At 43.1% G+C, this 27432-nt stretch overlaps 2 protein-coding genes across 7 annotated transcripts; both read right to left on the bottom strand.

The window, feature by feature from the left end:
* Window positions 1-901: 901 nt before the first annotated feature.
* Window positions 902-4824, bottom strand: LOC125324379 (C-C chemokine receptor type 4-like). The gene is made up of 3 exons (XM_048300125.1): window positions 4778-4824; window positions 4122-4353; window positions 902-2865 (listed from the first exon to the last, which is right to left on the bottom strand). Exon 3 carries the CDS (start codon window positions 2847-2849, stop codon window positions 1779-1781), a length of 1071 nt encoding a protein of 356 aa, XP_048156082.1. The 5' UTR covers window positions 2850-2865; window positions 4122-4353; window positions 4778-4824; the 3' UTR covers window positions 902-1778.
* A 10244-nt stretch (window positions 4825-15068) lies between these two features.
* On the bottom strand, window positions 15069-27230 carry CX3CR1 (C-X3-C motif chemokine receptor 1). 6 transcript variants are annotated; one of them, XM_048300092.1, is made up of 6 exons: window positions 26882-27230; window positions 25459-25530; window positions 20299-20411; window positions 18644-18721; window positions 16678-16719; window positions 15069-16563 (listed from the first exon to the last, which is right to left on the bottom strand). In XM_048300092.1, exons 5-6 carry the CDS (start codon window positions 16703-16705, stop codon window positions 15644-15646), a joined length of 948 nt encoding a protein of 315 aa, XP_048156049.1. In that variant the 5' UTR covers window positions 16706-16719; window positions 18644-18721; window positions 20299-20411; window positions 25459-25530; window positions 26882-27230; the 3' UTR covers window positions 15069-15643. The 6 variants fall into 6 exon arrangements, with proteins under 6 accessions (XP_048156049.1, XP_048156060.1, XP_048156027.1 ...); XM_048300103.1 differs by lacking the exon at window positions 18644-18721; XM_048300070.1 differs by having other exon boundaries at window positions 15069-16719; window positions 26882-27227.
* Between the last annotated feature and the right edge of the window lie 202 nt (window positions 27231-27432).

Below are 27432 nucleotides of genomic sequence, written 5' to 3'. Positions count from 1 at the left end.
AGGATGATATGCTGTGCCACCTCGGGACATTATGATAGCTTCAGTGAGAATTTGAAGCACCTCACACTTGAAATTTGTCTTCCTTTTCCTCTTCAAAATAGGTGATGGATAGCTTAACCCACTCTTTCCATCAGTTTTTCCCAAGTGATTTATGCAGTGGCTTCTAAGGTCTTGAGTACCAAGAATTTACAGTCTTTTTCTTGGAAATGAAGGCTCTTTCTTACTTCAAGTAATATCTTCCACAGCTATTCCTATTATCTGCATTAATGCAGATCCTTGCTTGTCATCCTCAGCAAAATGCTAATGGTAGTGCATTCACAAATTTAATTATGATTGATACATGTGTGTGTGAGATTTAAGTGTACTGCATTTCATTTTCAGCCTTGTATCATGAGAGAGGTCACATGGAGATGAGCTTCCACTTATGTCTCTTATTTAGTGATGAATACAATGGCACTACAATATTTTTACTTTTCTTCTTCAGCCCTTTCCTGATGTGTTTTAACACCTTGTTTGCTCTTTGGAGCCTTGGCTGAATGTTGAGCAGGCACTTTATTACTGACAGTGTAAGAAAATAAGTCATCTGGCTTATAATAAGTAATCCGAATGGTTGTTGTCCAGCAAAAAGACACACCAGAAATATCTTCTAATACATATTTTTCAACTCCTAATTTGTCTGCTGCCACATTACTGATTTTTTGCCTTTTAAAATTATTCTTGAGCCAAAATCTAAACACTGCTGTGTGAGTTTCCTTCCTGTTACAGATCTCTGAGTAATTAATATCCTGTGAGCAACTACTGGGGTTGCACTGTTTGCATTTTGCTGTTATCAAATGCAGGGATTCTTTGTGTGGTTTCTAAGTTATGACAGACCCTTTCTACACAATCTCTGTTGTTACTTTCTTTTGTTTTGCCAGATACATCTTCAATGAATGAAAATTGAGTCTTGGAGTTAAGTACTTTTGGAACAAAGAACATTCACTTTAAAATACATGCTTTTAACCAAGATGCTTCAAATTTATTCACACATGCTGGAAAATAAGGGTTTTTTTAAACACTTTTATTCAAAAATATTCAAAACACTTTCTATGTTAATTAAAATACAGAATTGCTATCCTGAATTACAGTGATAAAGTAATTCAAAATGCCTATATATACACCTACATATAGGCATATATGTCAACCTGAGAGAAAACGCACCTACAACTCAAAGTAATGGCTTTTCCTTGTGTCTTTGTGCACAGAGAGAATATATTTTCTCCTTTTTCTTAATGACAGAGGGTATATCATCCCCCTTGAAAGGAAACATTTAACAGTAGCAAGTACTGCTGATAGCTACCTCAGTTACGAGTGAACAAGTCCTACACAGATCAACTGCAGAGTAAAAAAATATGGTAATAATCATCCTTCTTGAATACAGGAGTATGTTTTCCAAGTGCATGTGCTGATGACAAGCTGCTGTCTTACCTCTGCCCCTCCATGCAGGCCAATGTCTTGATGCTGGTGAAAAAGAAGCCACGCAGTGCAGTGCTTTGCACAGAGCTGAGCAGTGATTTGTAATCACAGCAGAGAAACCTTGCGTGTCCGTCTCCCACGTTCCACATTTGGGACACCTTCTGTCATAACACTCAGAAAGTCTAGGAGCACAAATAAAGCTGAAGTGAGTAATTATCTGGCACTAGCTTATTGTTAAATGTATCTGCATTTGCTTAGCTTTTCAAAGTTCCTGCTGTTGTCATTTTGCTTGCTGCTGAGTTCAGTGGCTGGTCTGAAACACTTTACAGAGCGTCTTGGTCTCCTGTCGACTGTGTGTGGAATGAACTGGTAGATTCAGTGTGGTAGGTGATGTGAACTCCACACCACTTGCAAAAATACCCAGGTAACTGCCAGTTCTTAAAGAGCATCTTCAGGTACTTCTTAAATTTTTCCCCCATGAAGAAGTAGATGACTGGATTGAGGCAACAGTGAAAAAGGCCGAGGATTTCTGTTACCTGGAAAGCATAGTCCAGACTCCTGCTCACTTGACAGTCTCTAATGACTCCCATAAACTCCAGCAGTTGTAGGAAAATAACAATGTTGTAGGGGGTCCAAAAAAAGAAAAACACAACCATGACAGCAAAAATCATCTTCACAGCCTTATTCTTTTTGTCATTTCTACAGTGAACTAATGTTTTAATGATCATGGAGTAGCAAAATGTCATAATTATAAAAGGGATTAGGAGCCCTAAAATGTTGATTTCCAAAGTGGAAAAAAGCTTCCATGTTGTGAAATTGCCTGGAAATCTCGGCTTGCAGGTTGTATAATTATGTTCATTAAAAGACTCTCTAAATACAAGCTCGGGAACTGAGGCTGAAAGAGCTACTAGCCATACAACAAGGCTAGTAATCAAGCCATGGAAGGCAGTCCTTGCTTTCAAGGAAAACACTGCACGAACAATTGCCAGGTATCTGTCTATGCTCATAAGCATAATGAAAAATATCCCGCTGTAAAACCCAACCAGGTAGATCCATGAAATGATTTTACACCAGGGAGTTCCAAAAACCCATTGGTCTAGTGTGAAATAAGACCAGAACGGCAAGGATAAAACGAAGAGCAAATCTGAGATGGCGAGGTTTAGCAGGTACACATCAGTCATGCTCTTCAGCCTCTTGTATTTGAAGAGGACCACGATGACCAGAATGTTTCCAACGAGCCCGACCAGGAATACCAGGGAATACAGAACAGGTAGGAAGGAGGCTGCAAACTTCCTGACGCTTTCCTTACTGCATGGTTTTGGAGCATCATTGTAATTATCGTAATAGTCGTAAAAGGTTGAGAGTTCAAGGGACTCTGTACTTGAAGAACTCATGTTTTTTTCCCCAGTTCTGAGAAGAGAGGAGTATAAAAATGTCAGTGACTTTCAGTGCGTGAAGACTATGTGGTTACTCCACAGACCTGAATCACGAGTGACTGACTCACAGCTCAGCACACGACTCACTGCAGGTTCTCAGACATTATGTAAGCATTATGGGATGGGTGCATGTGCACACTTGAACAAAGTACTGTCCTTAGCATGCATGTACTTAGTCCTTGCACTATGGTGCAACTTGCACGTCAAGCACAAATGGATATTCAAATGGATGAGAGGAAAGCAAACAGGAATGAAAGATGTGGGCCACAGGTGTCAAATCAGAGAGGGTTAAGCCCCGTGTAGAGCAAAGTAAAAAGCAAAGCCACTGTTCATAGCAGTTCAGAATTTCACTCATCCACCTTTCCCATCAGGCATATGCCACCCACCATAAGAAGACAGTGATAAACATGCATCAGACTTTTCTTATGAAATAACATTTACTGAAAGCTGCCATGAGGTTTCAGTAAGTGCTATTTTCAGTGGCTAAATGAATAACAGGAATTTTTCATGTTCTTTTCTAACAGGCAGATACAGAGTTTTAAGTGATGTAAGCTGGACACAGGGAAAATATATTGCTGACTTATGAATCTGTGTGTTATTCACATCACAACATCATTCTTTTAGCCTAACATACCAGAAATTCTGAGTTCTGTTCTTACTTGTGTGTATTGCTCACATAACAAGTGGCGTTTTTTTAGCCTAGCATACCAGAACTCTAAGCCTGAGCTATGTTCTTCCCCTTTGTCTTTATTTTGTGAATGGAAAGCAGAAGAGAAGTGAGTTTCATTGCTTTACTTGTCTTTGCCATGTGTGTTGCTGCTACATAACAGCAAAAATAGACTATCATTAATCTGAGACCTACTGTATGTAGTCCCAAGCATGACACCTTTCCAGCCCACAGTTCTGTTCCATTCTACAGAGAGAGGAATTTAATATTATTTACAAGCCACAAGGACAAAACCATTTGACACCAATGATGTAGAAATGACAGCTTTGCGGCAACTGCACCCAGACATACCTGAATCTAATCTGGGTTCAGCATATCTTTGAATTCTTAAAAGCATATGCTCACAGAATACACCCACTTCTGATGATGCAAGAATTCTTAAAAACTGCCTAAAAAATTACCTGAGTGGCTATAAAAGGTAAATGAAAAAGCATTACATTCACACATATCATGAGTGTACATGATACACAAATGTCTGAGGAATTGCATTTTAAGAATTTTACCTTTTCTCCTCCTTTCTTTCCAGATGATGTGAAGAAGCTTCTTTGCTCTAAAGGTGCAGAATCACTTGCTTCTCATCAGGTAGCTCTGCCAGAGATGAGCTACCCACACAGCAATATCCACCAGCTGCAAAAAGCAGATGCCACTAGGTAGCTGTGTCTCTTAGCGGAAACTTCGACTTCCTTAGATTATATCACAAGTACTTCTCTCCTCAGTGCTCATCAGAGACAGTCCCTTTAAGTCAGAAATAGAATTAAACACGTCTTATAATGTTTAAAAAAAACACAGTTTCCACTGGGAGACTGATTACTGAGTTAAAGCAGCTTCATCTCATCCAACAATCATTAAAACTGATGTCACTAAGCATAGATGTCACTCATCTCTCATTCAACTGAAACCTCGTTCTTTTCTTAATCTCAGAAAAAAATAATCAAAGAATCATCTGTAGTGAGCAGAGAGGAGGCAAGCACTTGGTAGGTATGTGGGAAGTGTGTTTCTAGTCCTTCTCTAACAGATAACTGATTTTGCAAGTTGCACTATGTAATTGTAGAAGAAAAAACTATAGATTTAGTGTAGGGAAGGCTCACTGTTGTTTGATCATCCTAACTCCTACTTCTCTTACTAAAAAAAGAAATGAAGGCATGTTCATTCACACTACCTTTTTGCTTGATGTTTTCCATTGCAGGTTTTATATGCAGCAAATCCACCTCCTACCACTGACCAGCACAAAATGTAACAGTGGTCAGAACATCGAATAAGAAGTAGGATGTGCGCACGCGCGTGTGGTCTAAGGGCAGAGCATGCAACGTGCTGAGGTTTACCGTGGCTGTCACATTAGGAAGCTCAACAGCTTCTATGAATTTCTCTTGAGAGTGAGGTGGGCCTTATTTGTCTTTTGCGGGATCCTGAGAAGGGAGAAGAGAGCACAGAGAACATGTGCTCATCAAGTGGGATGGTTGTGAGTCCTGCCAGCACAACAGCTGTGCTGGCAGCTGGCAGGTGCTGGTCTCCTCTGTTTCGCAAAAAAGGCCAGCCAAGCAGAAGTACAAGCCATTTCTCAACAGAGAAGCCTGCTTTCTCCTGATCAAGAGAAACTGAAGAGACAGGACAAGAAGCAGAAACAAGAAATCTACAGAAGATGGTAGTGAGAACAGGAAGATTCAGACATCTCTGTCCACAAGAAATTGTATGTTTTCTTGTTCACTCTCTGGTGTTTTTCCAGACACAGGTATAGCTTTTGTTCAGTTATGCTATTTGCTGCTATCTCATGTCTCATCATGTCAGAGGCACTGTTACACTGCCCAATAACTTATGTTTGGCTGAAAAGCTTGATGTGAAGACAGCGGGACATGTGGGATCTACTGGTTTCAGGTTTTGCCAGAATAAAACAATTGTATGGGAAGGACCCTGTCAGTCATCTTTCACAAGATGCATCTGTGGAAATTTTTAAATCAGTCTGTGGGAGATGTTCCTTCAGTGCAAGTTATTGCTCTGCAGATCATCTACATTTTCTCTTCAGCTTACTAGCAGTCCTTAAAGGATGTGGACATCAGATAAGCAGACAACAGTGTTGTACCTGTTTCATCAGCTCTGCTCACAGAAACTCGAAGCTGTTCCTCTTGATGTTCTTTTGTCTGTGTAAGGGCCCCATTAATCTCTTCTTTGACATCTTGTTGCACTAGGCCCACAAGTTCAGCTTTTTACCCACAATAACAATGAAATTTCTTTAAGTAGATGCTTTTCAGGAAAAAACACCTCTTGCTCTTGACAATGCTCTCTTAGGCATTGATGTTTCTTAGTTCTGGCTGTAATTTTTTTCTCCTCAATAAACCACCATGCATCTGCATGCTTATCTTGTCCCACTCATTATTTTCAGTTCTATCAAACCCGGTATCTTCTTTGAATTTCATCAGTGGCGATTTTTCTTGATTTCCAGATGAAGAGGTGAATAGAACTGAATCCAGATATTATATCTCTAGGACCCTGTAAGAACTCCGTTTGGCTAAGGAATGATTTCCTATCAGCAGCAACATTTTGCGAGATGTGTTGACCACCATCAGCAACGTTTCGAGACCTGTCCTTAGCACACAGGCCACACTTCACATATGCTTCTGATCTTTCAGTCATACTGTTAGCAGGGAAAAAGTCTGCAGCCATATGAATTCCAGTTTAGTATGATCCCTATGGCACTGGCCTGAAGAAAGCACCTACCTGGCACAGTGCCTCTTGCCCAGTCCTTCTTTGGAAGGCTTTCAAGTAGCAAATGCACCTGCCATAATACCAGTGCACTTCATACTAAATCACCAAAGGGGAAGGTCTGTCTTTGTAAGGAGACTGAGCAAGAGTGTTTCTGCAGGAAGAGGAATGCTCAGCCACAAAAAGAGAAGAATGTTTATGGCTACAGATACCGAAAACTTGTGATGCGTGAACTCCAGAAAATGAAGATTAAAAAATATAACTGCCAGTTCATGAAAATCAAGAGGATGTGAATAAATCCTGAAATACCTTCTGATGGTTTACCAATGAACAGGGTTCCTGGGAGAGCCTGCAAGGAAAACTGCGGTGAAAACAGGAAAAAATAAGGGCAAATGAGACAGTGCAGAAAATAGAGGGAAGGTGGTGTGAGTGCAGGTCCTGCAATTGCTTGGAGAGAAAGAACAGTGGAAGGGACTGAGTGTAACTATAGTCTGCAGTAGGGGAGCTCTGAGGTCCCCTTCTGACATGGCAGCCTGTCTTTTTCAGCTGCTTCTTGGAGAACCTGGCAGAGACTAAGAAAAGGAGAATGGCAGGAGATGGCAAGATTAAGGGGAAAGGGGGAAGGGTTCTCAGTGGTGCTGCTGTAAAACTAATGGTTTTGCAGGGGAAGCGAAGAAGAAAAGAAGTCATCTTACCTCTTTACTAAATGGTATCAGGATATGTGGCACTGACCAAATATATCATGAGTGCACAGGGGTGGACCAAACCTGATTAGCCTGACTGGAAGGAGATTAACCTTTTATATGGGATGGTGTTTGGGGGGGCACATTAAATACAGCAGGATACAATACAATATTAATATAAATTTTAATAAAAGCAAAATGCGGAACAACCTATACCATAAAAAACTTTGCTTTTCACCAAAAGATTATTTCAGCCACTCCCATCTTTTATGGGAAGTCTTATGATTAATTTGCCATTTTACAGGAGGCATAGGACTCTTGCCCAGGGAAGGACTGGAGATAGACATTTACCTAACCCACTAGGCTGTGAGATACTCACTACTGGTATGCCAGTGCACCATCCATTCTGTCTGATCTCAATGCTGGCCAGGGACAGATGATTCAGACAAGTCCTCCTTTGGAAGACGCTTGCCCAGGAGAGAAGCAGATGACAGTAAATAAAAAGGGACCACTAATTGCAAGAATGAGTATTTTGATTGATTGTGTGGATCAGCGCGGGATCCATGCTGCCACAGATGGGCAAACATTTACCTTTCTCATCAAAGCATTCTCTCCATCAGGTGGCCAAGTCCTTCATGCATGGTCAGGCCTTGTGTGATTCTTCCTTTGCAGTTCAGGTGAATTTGGATTGCAGTTTGCATGTCTCTAGCTCCCATACTTCCTTGTTAGCAAAGTGTTTGTTTTACCAGTTCATTGTACAGTTCCTTTCTTTGTAATTTTTAACGCATTCCAAATTTCCTGTACATGACTAAAACTGCATCATTCTGAGAGAGAACTAAAGAAGGGAAGTGAATGATTTCCCTGTTTTAGAGACAACCCCTGTGTACACTGTTTCTCAGGTGATTCATTCACCATTTATTCAATCTTTTTGAAAGCATGAATTCCCTTTGGCTAAGATAGCTGTTTGTGCTGACAAGGAAATGATTTAAGCCAAAAACATATTTTGCTTGCTCAACACTAAGCTGCAATTCCCCTCATCTTTTTTGCTTTCAGGGGACCAGCTCTGTGCATTCTACTGTTTGTATCCACTGGTGATTCTGTGAATGGTGTCAGTCATCCTTTTCCTCGGTCTAATTTCCTTTCTTTCCACATGCTGTGCTTGCAAAACTGCTATAGACAGAACTCCTCATTAAAAAAAAGAACTGAAAATTCTCACCTCAAAAATGACAGAAACAGTTACTTTATATGCCTAATTTTACTAAAAATAAAAATCACTAATGCAAAAAACATGAGTTTTACTCTTCTTAAATGTGAAATGGCACAGCAGGGAGCTTTCCTTGTGATGCTCAGCGATCTGTTAAATGTTACCAAGATGTTTCTACAGGTAGGTGAGAAATTTGGGCTGTTTCCACTCTGAGGAGCCGTTGATACCTGAGTTTTAATTTTTTGTTTTTCCTAAATGTCCCAGCCATCACCCGACCATCACTATGAGGTCCTCTTAAAGGACGTTTTTTCTGAAGAAAAAAAAAGAGATAAGGCAGTGGTGAATAGCAGAGGTGTTCTCAGGCCACTTTTTTTGATGTTTATTGTGATGAGTTTAGATACAGAGGAATGATGACAATGTGGCAAAAAGGCTTTGGATTCTGTGTGCTTTGTGTTGCTGGTAGCCTTTAAAAGCTTATTAATTGCTTTTAAGCCTTATTAAATACAACGAAGACAGTAAGAGGTCTTCATTGGAGCATCTCTATCATCTCTGTGATTCACAGGCTATTCTGATGTGTTATGTGAATTGTTGGTGAAACTGCCTGTAGTTAATTTTACATCTACAAACTTACATTTGGTCACAAGCAAATAAATGAAACCTCTGAGAAATTGATGTTTCTTCCATCAGCAGAATGTAGTGACTAATTTTTTCTTACTTTTCATAAATATATTTTTTACACTCTGTCTTTTTTAATCAGTGACTCCACTTGTTTGGCTGGGGCGCCCTGCTTTAACCATGAATGACTTTCAAGTCCAACAGGGTTTAATAATGCCACCTTCTGGTGGAAATGCAAAGAAAGCATTGACGCTAAAGATGGGCAGAAGGAATGAAGGAGCGAGCTTATAGCAGAGGGTCCTGCGGGGGCAAGGCTGATTACAGGGATAGTGAGAGGGTGTGGTGACTCTGGAAATACTTGGCTCCCGGTGCTGTTGGCCTTGTGCAAAAAGATGCATACTACTGTCTACCATTGCCTCTTCTGAATCTGACCTGATCTGTAAACCCTGGCCTGTGCATTCTGTATTGTTTTTACGATAACTGGTATTTTGACCATCCCTTCACTGTAGCCCCCTGAAACCTGAACTACCAGGAGGATCTGGAGAGCAAGGCTCAGCAACAGGACCAAGAAAAAGGAACTGAACAAGAAACCAACTGAGGGTGAGCCTTAATGAGGGCTCCCTTGGAAAAAAACAACAACAAAAAGCTGATCACAGTATGAGGATACCTAATTTCTAAACAGGACTCCGAGGAGGAGAGGGACTACAGTAAAGCAAAGATTCATTGCAAAGGGGCTCTGAAGCCACTTGGGGGTTATGACCTGGTCCAATTTTAGTCAGCTCTGATACTGCCATTCCCAAAACAGGCAAACCCAGCTTTGAGTCTCCTCAGACACCTTCCTTCCAGGGCAAAGAAGATGTGAGGTGAAGGTCCTTCATCTGTACCAGAAGGCCTAGCATGATGTCCCTAGGAGGTGCTGAAAAGGCAATTCCTGTGCACGCTTAACCAGTTCCCCATCCCTGCCTGGTTACAGGCCATCAGCACTGCTGGTTGAGGCCCTTCCGGTGGGAAATGCTCCCCCTTGCTTTGTGCTCCAGCTACGGCCAAACTGGGATCTCTGTTGCTCAGCAATTGCCTGGGGCAAAGTGGGCGGCGAAGGGCCGTGAGCAAAGGTGGTTCAACAACCTGCTCCAGGTGCGTTTCAGATTTACCATTTCCTTCTGGTTTGCTCCTGCCTGGTTGGAGACTGGAAAAATAATTGTTGCTGCAGCTCAGGGTTTCAAGGAGCTCCTATCTGTAAGGAACCGTCCTGGTCCGGGGCACAGGAGATTCCACGTGGGAGCAGTAGGTCGTGTCTGACACCAGGGGGAACTGTCTGTCAGAGGTGCGTGGAACCATCGCCCCTGCGCTGCCTCAGCTTTGTCGGTGTCCTCCATCGTGCTCTGCCCGTACGGGCCGCTGCAATCTCTGCTGCCATTTCTCTGCCTCTCGGTGCCGCTGGCTTTAATTTTAATGTAGCAAATTTATGGGCTAAACGCGAACTCCTCGTGGGCAAAATGCAGCTTCTCAGCTGCCTGCACTATCCTGGCATATTGGACCTATGTGTTGTGGAACTGTTGTGCTGCAGCTGGATATGGAGCAGTGACAGATGCATGCAATGGATCAGAGACTTAACAATATGAGTGGGGTGGGAAACAGACTGTTCCAGTGACAGCTGCAGCTGGAAAGTGGATAATATCCCCTGTATAGTGAAACAGCAGTGCCAGAGTCCTTGCTCTCATTCTCTATCCCATTCACTACCCTCTGCCTTCAGTGATATAAAGTTCATGTACGTCTTCCTGATTGAAATATCATGGTCAGAAATTTGGTAAATGCAAACTGTTCTTCACAAACAAACCATTTTCCTCATGTCCAATGGGGGTTATTTTACAGTATTTCTTTAGGGAGAGGAATGAAAAATGCAATATATTAACATTTTTGTGTCGAGTATTAGTGTAACAAGCAAAATCAGACAGGAACAGTCGGTGGACTTTTTTTCCCCCATACTGAAAACAATGTGTTAACACTTGCCCTGTAAAATGCAGGTCTCAAATTTGGGTGTGTATGGTGAAAACCAAGTTCTTAGAGTTGCTACCAAGTAAATTAGGAAGTTCTGCTTAACAGTGGCAGCAGAATTACTGCCAACTTCAACAGAAACTGAATGTGGTAAGTGTCAGAAACCAATCTTTATTTTGTTCTCAATTTTTGCTTTGACTACTGAACTTGAATTTCAAACTAATAACTCTGGATGGCTCAGGTTTTCATTAGAATTTCAGGTGTCCTATCGAGTTAGGAAACTGAAGTGCAAACAGTAAAACTTCGAGCAGGACTATGTATGTTCTTAATACAGAAAATATTTCATTCAGTGGCTATTTTAGAAGTGGTGTGTCAATGGCCCTTGGCAAAGCACGGCATCATGCTTGGGCTATAACTGCAGCAGAAAGAATTTACCATCTAGGACCTGAAAAAGCAACAGTGGGTAGAGATAGTACAACTTCAGATTTTCTTTGAAAAATTCTCATTTGTTTTTTAGTGATAGCAGGACTTGGGGTTTGCATGGATCAGACTTTTTCCCTTGTGGTCCTGCTAAGACAAGGGCTTTGTATCACTCACAAGATCTCAGTGAGGGACTTCACAAAGATCACAGAGACAAAATGGAAATGAGAGAACTTAACCCATAACCCATTAATTAATTAATAGTTTCTCTGTGAAGAACATCATTAAAACTTCAGACTGCCCTGGGCCAGGACTTCAAATCCACTCCCAGGAAATGCTGAATCCAAAGGAAATATGTGGGTAGCGACTGGCTCCTTCTGATGCCAGTGTTGAAAATGACAGCTTTCACTGCTGAGCAATTTCCTAGGCCAATGTGATGCTTTGACTTGCTGCATTTCTAAGCTTTTTGTACAAGTTTTTTGTTAAAAAACCCAAGAAACCAGAGTGGTTAAAAAAAAAAAAAAACCAAAAAACAAGAAGAAATGTAAATCCTATTATTTTGGAACTGTGATGTAATATTTGATTGAGACAGATTCACAGTGGCACCTAAAAAATACTGATGTCCATGTATCTCCCTGCAAGCAGTTTGGCTGAATGTGTCTTGTTCATTCTATTTTTAAGTAGAACATGAAATACAGTCGTGAACCTGCCAAGGAAATTTGGATTCAGGTTTTATTAGTTCCTCAAACTGTAACCCAGCTGGAAAAAGATTTATGGTAAATGTCAGTGTGATTGTCAAACAGGAAAAAAGTTGATCATGATGAAAAATAAAGATGCAAAGATAGCTCATCACCCCTCAAAAGCCCAAAGCCCAACACCCACCCCCCAAACCCAGAGGTTTCCTCCCCTCCTTTTTGCACAACCAAATACAATTAACTGGAAGTCCAGTTCTTAAAGAGACATCAATGGGCTCTCAGTCAGGCTTGAATGGTGCAGTGCAGCAAAGGGCAGCAATGCCGGTCTCAGCTTGCAGCTGAACCCAGACCTGGCAAAGTTTGTTACTTGTTGCTTTCAGAGCACTGGTATGTCCCATGGAGGCCAAGGTTTTTTAAAGAATAGAAGTTTTTTAAGTTACAAGAATACTCTTCCTGCTAATACAAAAAAAAAAAAAAAAAAAAGGAAAATGGTGATTTTGGTTTTCACTTGGGTTTTCAAAGATTTAGCACTGCTCCTATGAGGAGGAACCTGCATAAACCAGCGGTTTGTTGCAGAGCCCAACGCCTAGAAGCTCCCGAAGCTTTTAATCTCATACAAATGCTCAAATATTGGGCAATAAAACCATGAAAATAAATGGCAAACTTTATATAATAACTTCCAAATACATGGCATAAAACCTGATAATGTCATGCTGGCAATCCTTGAAAGTATTCCATTGCACAGTGTGGCAGAGAAGACTGGAGCACAGGTTGTCAGGAGGGGCCCTTGGCTTGTGTTCCGGTTTGGCCAAATTTAGAAATATATATCCTCTGAGAGAAGGCACAACCACCCCTCCCCCACCAGGTTCAGGAAAAAAAATAAATTTTCCTCGAAGGAAAGTGAAGATAAAACTATTTATTTAACAAACACACGGGAAAGGAAAATAATGTTAAATGGTAAAATCTTTTGCTGTAGAGGAAAAAACCTGGGAAAGCATTAGAGCCCTCCCTTTGGTCTCCTCGGAGCTGGGGCTTGGGCCAGGGCCAGGCCCTCTGTGCCTGGTGGAAAGTCCTCCTGGTGTGCTCTGATGTTACAGCAATCAGGCAGTCCAGTAGAAAAGGGAGAAAATCCGGAATTCCAGAGAAGGAAAAGTTCAACTCTCAGCCTCTCTCTGGAGAACAAGGAACTGGAAAAACTGGCCAAAAGCTGACTGGAAAGCCGCAAGCCGGGTGGTTCCTCGCTCCCCTGCCCCAGCTGGGGAAAAAAAAACCTGCTATCTTTATGTGACCTTGAACAAGCTGCAAACTGCTTTGAGAAAGGTTTGCTCAGTTTTTTTCTTCCCCCTCTCAGGCTCAGTTTAGAGGCATAGAAAGGCCAATAATTAATTTCTGGGCATAGGCAGCGATATGGGATACACATCATAAAGTCACCCCAAGACAGCTTGGAAGTGAAGGATTTTTGCAGCTTGTAGGGGACCCAGGGCTGTCGAGGCAGTCTGACTCACAGTAGCAAGTCTGCCCTGCCAGAGGGAGATGCACCTGGAAGGAGAGGGATGCACTGTCCTGTGGCGGGTAGGATTGCTGGGGAACCCCTGGGGAGAAGCAGCAAAAGGCTCCTCGTTCCTAGAGAGCGGGCATAAGGCTCTGAGTTTCCACCTTTCATTCTGAAGACAGCACATGGATCATATTTAAAGGAGCTTTTTACTCTTCCCACTCAGTAACTCACCATTGTCTGGAAAATCTAAGGGAAGTTAAATAAACCAAGCGCAATTGCCTTGCTCAGTTTGGCAATCCACCATCTTCAGGCTGACTTCATGCAGATAACTTCTTGTTTAGTCTCAGAACCTTCCTCTTTGTGTCTGCACATCTTGACATTTCTTTAAAAAAACATTGCAAAAATACCACTTCTTAAAATACCACTTTCTTGGGGGTAGGGACAAACAAAGTTGCCACTTGATTAGGCAGACTGAATTTTAAAAAATAATTTAATTTCAAGTGACACTCGTGCTACACTTAGCAAGTCTGGAGTGTGGAAGTCCACTTATAGCTGAAAATTACAAAATTAACATAGAGAATATATTTCCACCAAATACAAAGCGTTTTATGAAAAGGGGGTTTGGTTGGTATTTTTTTTAGTGTAGAGGGTGATGAGTGTTCAGTAGCAAAAAATGGAATGTTTGTGTAATTATTGCCATTGGAAAATTGCTTAATGGACACACTCTCCTCCACGTTTTTTAGAAACAAGATGGTACTAGGGTCCACAAGGAAAGGCCTTACTCCTCCCCCTGACACTCTGAAACAACTTTGTTGTGTTAGTTCAGAAGTGAGAGAGTTACTTTGATTTGAGATATTATCAGTTTCTTCAGTGTATAGAAATAGGGTTGCACTCTCATGGACTTATTTTGTAAGATTGATCCTTGATTTTTCTTGTAAGGTGATCTCAGCTTCATTATTGGCAACAGTCCTTTTTCCCTTCACCTAACTCTAGTCCACAGTGCCAACAAATTCTCCTTTGTTTTTACAGTAGATGATGACAGGGATGCCCAGGTAAAGGACTCAGTTGTCTGATGGACATTTTTCTCCCCCAGTGCATTGTTACTGCACGAGTAAAAAGGATATTTGGAGGCTGTGAAGTGCACGTGGGAAATGCGTCCTCTGGGATGCTTTAAGTCTGGGTACAGCCGAAGTTTTCCCTGGGGAAATCAGCTGTGGTGGGAGAAGCCCCAAAGCTTGAGGAAGGCTGTGGTAACCAGCAGGGGCAAGTGGTCATTGTGTCCCCAAAGCTGTTGTCTGTGACAGTGTAGACACGGCTGGGATTTACAACATATAGCAAGCAGGGCATGGGGGTGAGGCACAGACCATGCTCAGCTTGATCGTGCTATGCTTGGACCAAGCACAGGGATACCCATACTTCTAACTCCCCTTGTTCCAGAGGGTGCTGATGTCCACTGGTCAGAGCCCTCGGGGATGTGCTGAGTGAAGGACTCCACCGAGCTCTGGCATTTGGCTGAGGCCAAGCCCATGGAAATCGGGAGATACACCCACTGGCATATCTCTAATCCTTGAAGATAGATTAGAGATCCTTGCTCTGATTTATTGCATGCTGTAAACACAGGGTGCACTGGTGACACTAAACACATGTTCAGAAAGAACTCCTTTTTATTGTTAAACAGTGGGACTTTATGACATATGAATGCGCAGTTAAAACATTTGTTGCAGTCAATAACCACAAAATTACTTCCTTATGGATATATAGCATCAAAAATACACCCCTTTACTATCAAAAATATTCCCCTTTCCTAAAAGTCAGTCACCATTCATTAAAGAGATTTCTCCTCCCTTAAAAATGAGTTTAGGTCTATGTACATCAGTATCACATGCACGTACACTGACACATGCACAAGTTGCAGTGGTGGAACTGTTCAAAAGCTTCCCTATCCTTAAATTCTTCTCCACCTCCTTTTCTAGGCACGGAGCACTCCTTTTCTACTTTCCCTCTTCCTTACTCTTGATCCAATTCCATGTTCAACACTGACATATTGTACTGCTTATGTTTTTAAAATCTTTACTGTTTTAGAATATTTAATGCTTAGCAAGAGGCATGTCAGTAATTCAGTGCAACCATTAAGGCTCTTCATACGGATAATGGCAACCCCTCAGCAGTTGCTATCCCTGCAGGACACACATATTGATACATTTCTCCTTCCCAGAGCCTTTTAGACGAAGACAGAACCATCCTGGTCGCTGGTGTTCAGGGTTATGTTGCTGTTCACCACACTTTCTGCATAACTAACTGAATGGGTGACCTGGTAGCGACTGCAGGGCCCACAGAAACACAGGAATGGACAGTACTTCAAGCAGACTTGATAAAGATATTTCCTGAATTTTTCCCCAGCAAAGGCATAGATAAGAGGATTGAGACAACAGTGACTGAATGCAATGGTTTCAGTCAGGTGCATTGCATAGTCCAGTGACTTAATTTGGTTGCAATTTGTGAATAAATCATAGTGATATAAAGTATCTAGAAAAATCAGTACATGGTAGGGGGACCAAAACAGAAAAAACACCATCACCACAACCAAGATCAGTTTTATGGCTCGTGCTTTTTTCTGATTTTTGCAGGACAGGAGGGTTTTGATGATCCCACAGTAGCAATAGAATATGATACAGACTGGGATGAAAAAGCCAATAATGTTCAGCTCCATATTGCAGAACACTGGCCAGATGTTCTCCAGCTTCTGTGGGATGACAGCAATGCAGTCATTTTCTACGAGCTGAGAGAACACAAAATGTGGCACTGACACTAAAAACACTACTGCCCACACTCCGCAGGCTACAAGGAAGCCATGTTTTATTGTTCTGGATTTCAGAGAATAAGTTGCCCGGACGATGGCCAAGTACCTGTCAACACTGATAACAGTGATAAAGAACATGCCCCCAAAGAAACCGATGTAGTACAGAGAGGAAACAGCTTTACATGCAATAGTCCCAAGGGTCCATCCACGGACCGTGTTGGACGCCCAGAATGGGAGGGAGATCACAAAGAGAAGGTCAGAGACGGCCAAGTTCAGGAGATAGATGTCAGTGATGCTTTTTTGATTGCCTTTCACTATGGCAAAAACCACCATTAGATTCCCTGTGAGGCCAAGAGCAAAAACCACAATGTAAAATATTGGCAGAAATATTCTCCCAAACTCTTGGATGTCGATTTTATTGCAGGAGAAAGCGTATTCATCGTAAGCGTATTCACCTGTTGTTTCTGCATATGCTTCCGTCATGATGAATTTGCTGGCTAGAGGCAAAATGGAAAGAGTAAAAATAAAACATTAGAGTGATCTTATGTGTGCTGTGGTAAAATACTGAGGGACTGCACCAAGCATGCTTTGGGATTTTGTCACTATTTATTTGAGTGAGGGTTGTATTACAGTGGAGGTGATGGTAGTTACGTTATGACAAAAGCCCAGACTCTGCTGTCACGTGTACTTCATTGAAAATTAACTCTTTAGGATAAGAAAAAAATTAATGAGAATTTCAAGGGCTGTCACATAAGCCCCTGTTTACTGCAGTGCAGCAGGAGCAGCAGCAAGCTGAGATCTGTGCAGGTGGTACATGCACCATGAGCAATGCAGACGCTCTGCCAGCCTGTGGGGCAGTGTTCGGCAGGAAACGATACTTCACAAGTAACTGTTGAACAGATTCAGTGCCTGTCAACACCAACAGCCGCATCTCCCCCACACGCTAACCCTGGGCTGGAAGGGTGGCAAGACGCCCAGTTTGGCCAGGCCTGAGCTGATGCTTGCTGACATGAGAGGAGCAAGTCTGCACTGGGACACTGCTGGCAGTGAGCGTATCTTCGATGAGGCTTTTCTAAAAATCTTCCTATGATCAAAAGAAGAGAAACTATATTGGCCCTTTTCCTCAAGCAACAAAGCATCTCGTGACTGCTCCTGCTTTGGCTGTGAGGCTGGAGCCAGGAATACACCTCGACTGAATCCAAAGAGAGTATGGGGTGCAGGTTTGTGACCTCTGCCCTCACTGGTCTGCACACCCAAAACCTCAGAGCACCTGTCAATTCATCTGCTCTCCTTTGGGATGTAGTGTTCAAGTCTCCGCAAAGATTTCTGTTTGCAAGGAATCAAAAATCTTATAGGAGTGCAGGTGTTGCTGTATTCAGTCTGCTCCCTGGCTGGATAAAGAGCTTGTAAGTATCCATTGCTTGCTCTTGCTGGAGGAGATGAAAGAAATTGAGTGTGATACACTGTGCAGAAGCCCAGGGAGATGATAACACGGCCAAACCAGCCTGTTAAAGGTGAGACTGAAAGAAAAGGTCAGTGCTAACAAAACTGCAACTAGTAACTACCCCTTGGCAGTTATCACTGTCACAGTGTCACCGTCTTCTTACAGGAATCCCCTGCTGCCTGTACAGAAGTGACTCAGTTCAGTGACCATAGGCTGTCTCTGAGATGTTCACATCTCCTGTTAGTGGGTGGTGTAGTCAGTACAGCCAACAAACAGCAGTGCATCTCATCCAATGCAGGTCAGGCCAAATCTGCTTTCAGACAAGACAGACTGCTTTGCAGACTGCTGACCACACTGATGAAACTTCTTTTTCCAAATATAAGGCAAGCATGGACACACTGCTCAGTGGTAGGCGCTGATGGTGTATAGCTACCCTGACTCCTGACACTTAGAGCTAAGTGATTGGAATCCCAGCCTGCAGGTCCACATTTCACCAACAGCAATAGTTTTTATACCTTCTGTTTAAAATAAGCCATGCAAGATTAAACATGAAATAAAGATGTCCTCAAGTGTGAGACAGTTTCCTGTGACACGGTGGTAACTACAACAATCTTGCTATTGTGACCATAGCAACATTTTCTCCTAATGCTTCATTGCCAGAGTATTGTTTGTGGTGTTGGCTGTGAAGCTCTGGCCTCTTATTTTGTAGCAATATCTTAAAGAGGGTTATTTTTTTGTGCTAGTTTGAAATGTATGCTCTTAATTTTAAAATAACTTTTTATTCTGAAAATTCAAACCCTGATGAGAAGTGCTCTCAGACCAGAAAATATGTTTGTGGTTTGCGCAGGAAAAGTGTGCTAGAAAGGGCTGCCTCAGCACTGGTAGCTCTGAGGCATGGGCACCGTGTGGGGAAAGCTGTTTGCAGCAGGCAGCCACACCCATGGGCAGAGCAGCTCTTGCGGTATCTGTCCACTTGCCTTGGGAGCCGAGTCCGCCTTCAGTCCGTCCAGCCCCGTCAGCCCAGTTCAATTCTCCAGCCTCTGGAGACGAGGGATCTGACCCCGGCAGAGTTAAAGGGACACAAACAGGAAAAGCTGAGGTGCTGGGGCAGAAGCTGACAGCAATTGCAAACAAGATACTTATTTTCTACTAATTTTCTACTGGCGAGATAAAGAGTTGCCATCTCTTTATCTGCCGTGTTGAGTGATACATATATGAGCAGGAGACATCATACATAACCTCAATAACCCATCATTTTCTGCCTTCCCATCCTGATTTCTTTCTTCCTTTCTGAAACTAAATGTATGCAGCAGAAGCGCCAGGGCACACCAAGTCTCTTGTGCCGAATATGTGTCACTGTCAGCTCCCCAGCTCCTTTGCCTCTCTGTTACTGCATCCATCTGTGCAGCGCCAGAGCCTCAGCCTTTCTCTGCAGGCTCATGTGCTCCACAGCTGCTTCTTCACTCATGCAGAGGTAGCTGAGGGCTACAAGAGTGACTGACTGGAGCAGGAACACCTGGTCTGTGAGAAGACACTGGGTTTGGTCAGCCTCAACAAGAGATGTCTCAAGAGAGATTTAGGGAGAAGGTGTAAAGGTGAAGTAGACAACTTTCCTCAGGGGAATAATTAACAATAGCTGTGGGAAATCACTGCTTAATGTACTGAAAACAAATTTTTGCCATGATGATGCTCAAACACCAGGACAGGGCTCCAGGGGGGTTGTGAGTTCTAATCCCTGGAGATGCTTGAAACTCAGCTGGCCCTGCTCGGTGCATGGGTTAGAACAAGAGACCTCCAGAAGTCCTGTCCTATCCTTGTGACTCCGTGGCAATGCCAGACAGAGGTCATGCTGTTTCTGCAAAGTGTCCCAGCTTCTTCTCAGCCGTGGAAGCTCCTGTTTCATACATGTCATTCCTGGTGTGACAGCCAGAAGTCTCATCAGACAGAGGGGAAAAATTGATCGAAGCCTGCTCTTATCCCCTTAACAGCTTTGCTAATTGTGCTGTCATCCAGAGAGGGCTGTTCGGTGGTGCTTGCCTTGACTGTCTGGGCTGTGTGAAATCTCTGCTCTGCAGAGAGGGAATGCACATTGCTTCACTCTCCTCTCTAAGAACCTCTTGCTATGCTGGTTTTTAACATGTTTGCTCCCTTAATGAGTATCTAGAAAGGCAGCTTGTCCATCTGGAGAATTTCCATATGTGTCTGTAGAAGTCACTGTGCTCTATTGGACAGAGAGGATATCACATATGTGAGGAAATGCAGCTCCCACCAGGGCTTAGCCCTCAGATCTGGCAGACCCCTGCACAGATTTCAGCACTGGCATTGCCTGGAGAGAGAGCTGGGCATGGGAATGGCCACCTTCTTCACTGGAGAACATCTACACAGGTGTGTAGGAGAAACTCCTGGACTTAGTGAAGTAAAGAGAAACATTGCTTGTGCTGGGATATTTCCTGAAATGCCATTTCAGTCAGGTAACCTCCTCTAGCTCACTGATGAGGATCATTTATTTCTACAGTAACAAATTATTTCCTTTACCCTCAGATGGGTGCTTGAGGAGTCTGTGGTACCTACAACAACGAGAAGGGTAAGATTGTGTATAGCATGTCCAGGGGCAAGCAAGAACTGCACTTACCAAAATGATACTAGCCTTTGAATCTGCTGGCAGTCTGCAGCTTGGTCTCTCTCTAGCTCCTGGATTTCATATATCAGCAGTCACACACTCATAATCTTCCACCACCACTCATCCTGCAAGGACAATGCCGCCAGTACTGTTAGAATATTTAGCTCCTCTGACACCACTTTGCTCAGTTTAAACTGATGATACTCAGTAGGTGGGCTGCAAACTCCAAAAGGCTCCCAAAACCCAGCCCATGCTAGATAGGGATGTGTTGAGATGATATTGCACCTTAAAGAGAGAAACTTAGATCTGGCCATCCTCCATCCTTTCCTGCCAGCCTCTCTGTCAGCCACTAAAAGTCCAGTGCAGCTTCTCACTGTCAGCTTCAATCCAATTTTCTCTTTTATACTTACAATAAATGTTCACCTAAGGGACAGAGTGAACTGAAGAGTGTAGAGGACATAGGAGTAGGACTGCAAGGCTTTGAGGTTTCTCCACCAGATATTTTCCCTTGCTGACTACAGGAAATAGTAGATTCACTTCTGCTTCTCATGGAACTGCTTGACCACTTTTCTCTCTCTCTGGATTTCCCCATCGATTTTGCACCCTACTCTTCACAAACACTTCTGCTCTTAATCACATTTATAGCTATCTCAAAGACCATAGTCTGCAAGACCAAGACCCTTGTTTCTCAACCCAGCTATTCCCAAACCACCATGTGCACCCCATGTAATACACAGGGAAGTGAAATTGTGAGAAGTCTGCAAACTCCTCTAAAGAACAGAAGTTGCTTTTCAATCTTCAAACAACACTCGCATCAGGCTGGGTGACACAAAAGGAAATCCTGTTTATGCATCTGATCTTTCCAGGTGTCATCCCTGGCACTTCAGCCAAGTGCCATGTTACAGGCTTTACTGCCAAAAAGAGGGAGATCTTCAAGCAGTTTGCCTCCCTGTGATGCCTCTCCTACCAAATTAAAAGAAGTGAAAAAACCAACCAAATCCAGTCTGCCAGAGGGTTACGCTTCAGATTTGCACAGTATGCTAATAAACGTATTTCAGCCTCAGAAAGGTTTTCACACCTTAGTCAGCATTTCTGAGCACTGCTTACACTCTTTTCTCATGCTGGCAAAACATGCTTTCAGTGCACACTGAATGGCCTGATGAATCACCTGGCCCTGGGAAGCTGTAGGCTTTGTGGGAACCCCTGTGCAACCCTAGAGGTGCATGTATATCCCTTTGGCACCCTTAGATCTGAGCTGCCATCACCCTACCCAAGTATAAATGCCCTTGCTTTTTTCATTTGCAGCTACACCCATCTGCTTCTTTCCAGCTGGTGCTTCTCAGAAAGAGCATAGGGATGACCTCAGGCACCTCCAAATGAAATGTTGTAGCTATGGTGGCACTTCTAACACACAAAAGAAAGAGATTAAAGAAAATAACCAGAACTGGGTGGGAACTAGAAGGAGATGGCACAATGGGTAAAACTTAAACAGCCTGGCCAAGCATCTACCACACAATCATCGGAGTGTCACAGACACCTCCAACCACAAAATCATCAGTGCTGTGGACACCTCTACCCACAGTTTAGATGATACACCACCCAAAACTTAGACTTATGGGTGGTACATTAACCAGAGATGGGGCCCAGTTGCTAGTCCTACGCCCACCAAGTTCGTGTAATTCACTTAGTTTGTTTTTCAGAGCAGGGTGGTTCCATTCATAGACAATGGCCTCTGGAGTTGCTTGGGATCATGTTAGATAGCCAGGGCCAAAAGCAAGCCCATCCCAGCAGATGCAGTTACTTTAAATCTTAAATGTCAGTCTTTTATTCAGTCCTGAAGTGGGGAAGATGTTCTCCCTGTTCCTCCTCTACATGCCGACCTTTGAAAATGGGAAGGAAGGTGAAAGGGCTGATCTAAGCCGACCTTTAACCCAGGCAAAATGAATTTAAACTGTTAAGGGGCAGAGCACAGCTGAGGCCAATCTGTGTGGCTTTATAGAAGAGGAGCTTTAGCTTGGGCATCTGATGGGATTGCAAGGTTGAAAAAGGGGGCTGTGTGGGAAGAGTTGGAACTCTGATTTACAGTGATTTGTTTAACACATGTCTCCAGCCCAAAGCAAGGCCAAAGAAGCATTGCAATGGGATTTGGACTGGTTAGACATCAGATCTCAAAAGACAGACGTCTGTGGAGGAAGCCTTGCCGAACTAGGAATATTGCTTGTAAAATGTTTGTGGAAATGACAAGTTGAAAGCCAAAAACTCTTCGGTATTTTTATCATTGCTCTGAAAGCAGATTGGCAATGAGAGCTGGCAGGGGCATGTGATAAAAGGGTTCCAGGACTGGAGAGTGATTCAGACAATCTGGGTAATCTAGGGCTTCTGGGTGATTCACATTGGCTCTAATGTACCCACATGTAACCAAAATGACACACTTGGGAGTTAAACAATGTGGGCCATGTCTTAAGAGCGGGGGCGTATCTGAAAGGAAACTTGACTGCAAGAAAAGCTGATGCAACCCTCAGATGTTAAAAGAGCTGCCAGATGGGAAGGAACAAATGACTTTACCATTGCAGAGCTTGATACAGGGGCTGTAGACATAATTTGTAACACTTGATTTCACTTTTTCTTGTGTTAATAATCTTGCTAATTATTTGAGTGGGATTAGCTGTCTGTTACAGTGATGCAGGGAAATTCAAACTAGAAACATGCAAGACAGGAGTAAGATGAACATTTTTAACAATGAAAGCCTAATGACTGGAACAGATTTCAGGTAGGAAAAGGACATTTTTGCATGTCTGAGGGTCTCACTTTGAGAGAAGGTATTGGTCTGGGAAATGGATTTAGGCCAGACATAGTGGAGAATCTCAGCTGGAGGGTGCTAGGTTAGACCCTACAGCCCTTGATAGGCAGGGAGGCAGACCGGGTTGGGGCACTTCTCTCAACAACCATGACTCTCTTCAGTAATAAATGACAGAAAAAGCTAAACTGCCCTCTCCCCCACACTAGCTAGCTCAAATCCTGGGATGTGACCCCTGGAAGGAAGCAGTCTCCTGTGAAGAGTATGGAGTAGCTGCTAGCACTGAGGCCATAATGATGGCTGTGGAAAGGAAGCATCACAGTTTGGAGATGTCACCAAACAGCCCCCCTGTTGAATCCTGTGTGTTTTCCCACCTAACCAGTTCTTTTTTTAATCCTCTCTAGCTTCTGTGTGAGTGTGGTGAAATCCCGCATGCTCCCTGCCCCTCCAGTTCTTCCTCAATGACTTTAAGGTGAGGAAATTCCTTTCCTTGGTGTTTCTTCCTTCTGTCATTTATTCTCAGATCAACTGGACTATTTCTGTGGCCCATCAGAATTCTGCAAACCCAATGATTGCTTTTCAATTTGCGTGATTTAATTTATGGAGGCTTCCCCCAGTAATGTGAGGATAAGTTTTTTAAAAGCAGGTAGTTCTCTGGGATGCTTCATTATTGAATTTTCCAATTCAAGGTGAAGTTGAAGGTGCAGAAATATGATGCTGAGGCTTCAAAGGATTAGGCCACTTAGGGTGTTTTAAGTAAACGACTCATAAATGGAAGCCGATAAAATCACTGCTGATAAAGACAAGACTGAATCTTGCCGAGGCTTTTGATCCCTTTACAACAGTATTTAGGTCAAAGATATTAAAAAATGCCACTTCCCTGATCCAATTCTACAGTTTTTACACCAATATTACCAACTAAATTAGAAGCAGACACCACTAGCTGAAGACGAGAAGCATGTAAATCTACAAATTTAAACCAATAGTTTTTGGTGAAAAAATACATTTGAAAAGATCAGACTTTGATCCTGGAAGGCAGGAGGAGAGAATTTAGAGTCCAAAATCCCTAGGGTCTCTCTCGCCTTTGCCTAGGGCATTATAGCTTTGGAAAGTGCTTTCTCAGTGATGCTTCATGCTCACCTGGAGGCAACTGCAGCACAGCAAGTAATCAGAGCGCAAGATTTCTATTAGCCCATCGCATCAAAATTAGGTGTAGTCACGATTCATAAAGAAAACACAAAAACACGGACTTCCAGCTGTCTCTGCCAATGTCAGGGGCTTCATCACCCATCTTTCAGAGCAACAACAGAGGTGTTATTTTGAACAAGACCTCGCCCTTGGCCCCTCAGTGCACTGGCCAGGCTGGTGGCCTCAGTCAGGCTGTTTGTGCTACCATCATTGCAAAGCAGGCACAGGGGACTGAACTCAGATGGCCTGGGCACATCCTGCCCCCAGCAGCATCCCTCCACGTGCTGGTTTTGCTGCCCCACCAAGAAGACTTGCTGTGAGCCAGTTGGAAGGGACAGCTGCATCCCAGCCGTGTGTGGTTTGCTGGGGCCACGGAAAGCCCTGCCAAACCCCGGGCAGCTCACTGCTGTGGTTGCTGGTGTATTTATAGCAAAAGCTGAAGGTTTCATGGTTTCAGCTCCTTCCCTTGGCACTGGGGAGGACAAAGCCCCTCTGAAGCAGACAGGGTGGACATGCAGGAGCCTTGGTGCCTGCACGCTTAATGGAGCAGGGAATAGGTTCAGGTTTCAGGGCATGACCAAGTCTCTTGAGCACATGAATCTGTTTCAGAAATTACTTAATGCCTTTAGGAAAGATGACCTGACAGTATGACTCGGACTCCCACATCTCCCCTGCATCTTAAAACTGAGGTTCAAAAATCACTGAAATGATTCTAAAATTTGCATCCATGTCTCTCAGAGTGGTCCTGATCCTATGACCAGAAGTAAGGGAGCTCTGCAGAGCTTCTGCAGCCTGAGATGGTTTCCCAGCAGTGTCCTGCTCCCAGGACCAGCCAGGGGGTGGGAAATTAGGTAAATGGTGAGTATTGTTGCAGAGCAGTATTTATTTTGGTCCTTGCAGAGGCTGGGGAGCACTTTAACTCAGCTACTGGGGAAGCAGTGGCAGAGCTGAGGGAGGGAGCAGGGGCCCTCCCAAGAGCTGCCCACAGGGAATAGGGTGTTTGAGGTTGTCATCTGATGATGGTGACTGGATGGTGACTGCCAGGATCAGGTTTTTTTATTTCACAGGTATTTTATCTAGCCTGTCAGTTCCCCTAATTACCCTTTCTGCTTGCACAGTTTCTCAGGAACTCTGTATCTTTTTTTTTTTTTATGCCTAGCTGACCATTTTGCCAGTGTTTTTCTTACCTGCTCTTCCTCAGTATTTTTTTTTCCCAGGCCTTCCCTTCTGAAGCAGCATTCCAATTTCTTTTGTATTTTCTGTTGAAGGGACAGTAAAAACAGATGATTATTTGTAGCTAAGAGCACTGTTTGTACTTGTTTATGGTTACTATGGGCTCTGTCCCCTCACTGCCTTTATTGTGGCATCTATTTGCTTCCTGCCTCAAACCCCTTTTTGTGATTAATAATTTCATATTGCCTCAGCATCTCTGAGAAATCTGAGAGGGCTCTCTATCAGTGGGAGCTCTTTTAAGTCATCTTCTCCATTGTTTCAGAGAGCAGAGCACATTACCCCTTTCTGACTGTGTATGGATGAGATTTAACTTCTGGAGTTGCCAGCTCCTTCCCGGGAAGATCAGGTTTTCTATGGGATTTATTCTCAATGTACTATGTGTTGTTTCTTGTCAAATTTTAGCCTTTTCTTCTCCCTTTTGGACTTTTTCTGCACTGCCCAAACCCTTTAAATTCATCACAGTTGCTGTCTTTTATCCTGTCATCCAGTTCACTGCCTCTGGCTGCACTGCCTGCACACAGGGCTTGCCCCGACAGACCAGATTTTGGGAACCACTGTTCTGGATCTGTGTTTATATCACACAAGTACTGAGTGGGTGGCCACCACTGAGTTATCCAAATGTCTCACCCAAACCGGCATACATCTTTATATAACATCTTTCCTGTGGAAAGGTGAGTCACAGAAAAATCAGGTATGTTATACAGAAATGTAAGGCTTTTCAAACGTCTGTAATTTCCATTGCTCTCTTGCTGATCTGTCTGTATCACATGCTTTCTATTGGCTCTACCAGATTTTCTGCTTTTTGGGCTGTCTTTCAGTGTCAGTGATGTTTTGGATGTTGGTTCACTGACCAAAACTAGAAGCAAGCAATGCCGGTGAGTTGTGAAATCCCTGCAGACATTGAACAAAAAACTTCTAATGAAGTAGAAGGGCTGTATCTTCTTGGTCTGTCCTTCTGGGTTAATGTTGCACACTAGTCATATATCAGCATCTGCTAACCTTGAGCATTTCTATCCATGGTGAATATTCCTCTTACCACAAGATGCCACAAATAATTAGTGACCGAGTAAAATTTATCTGTCCTGGTTCACTTTATTAGCAAAAAATGCTTCCCTTTCTACTTTCACAATTTGTAAACAGTACCCACAATTATATATTATATTTATCATTATATATATTAAGTATATTATATATTATAATATATATATTATATATAATTTATATTATTACATATCATTTAGATATAATTATATATTTCAAATTATATATAATTTAGATTTCAAGCAGTAAGCAGTGAAGAATTTCTTTAAGTTCATAAGACACCATTTCGTTCGTCTTGCTCTGTCAAATTAGAGGGAAAATATAATTGTCTCTTACCTTAATTCATAACTGCATTGAAAACCAATGTTTCCCTCAAGCTGAGCCTGTTTGGATTTAAATGTATGTTTCCTCTTCTCTAATCCTCATGCCTATGTGAACGTGTTGGCTTCCTGGGCTGAGCTTCTTTGGGGCTGAGATAGTATTGATGTGCTGTGCTTGGGTTCTGCTGGCTTGCTTGTGAAATTTTGAAGTAGGAGGCAGCCACTCAGAGGGACAGAAGGGCTTACAGAGGACAGGACTTGCACGGAAGACAGAAATGCCTGACGTGCTTCATACTCAGCATGTCAAAGCTGTCACCCCCTCAGTTCCTCCCATTCTATGCAGAATGAGACATTTTTCACTCAGACACAGTATGGTGTGTAGAAATACAAGTTTGGCACAATAGCAGGGACCTTGAGCAGGGGGGACGCAGGAAGCAGCACAGAGGAGTACAGGTATGGGATGGCAGAGGATGGGGCACAGGCTGGCACTGGGGAGCCCCACAGCTGTACACAACTCACTGATGGTCAGCTAAAAGATGCAGATCTGGAGCTGGCAAAACTGGGTTT

This window comes from Corvus hawaiiensis, chromosome 1 (assembly GCF_020740725.1).
Source record: "Corvus hawaiiensis isolate bCorHaw1 chromosome 1, bCorHaw1.pri.cur, whole genome shotgun sequence".
NCBI lineage: Eukaryota > Metazoa > Chordata > Aves > Passeriformes > Corvidae > Corvus > Corvus hawaiiensis.
Note: the sequence above shows the minus strand (reverse complement) of the source record. Positions and strands in the feature narration are given on the sequence as shown.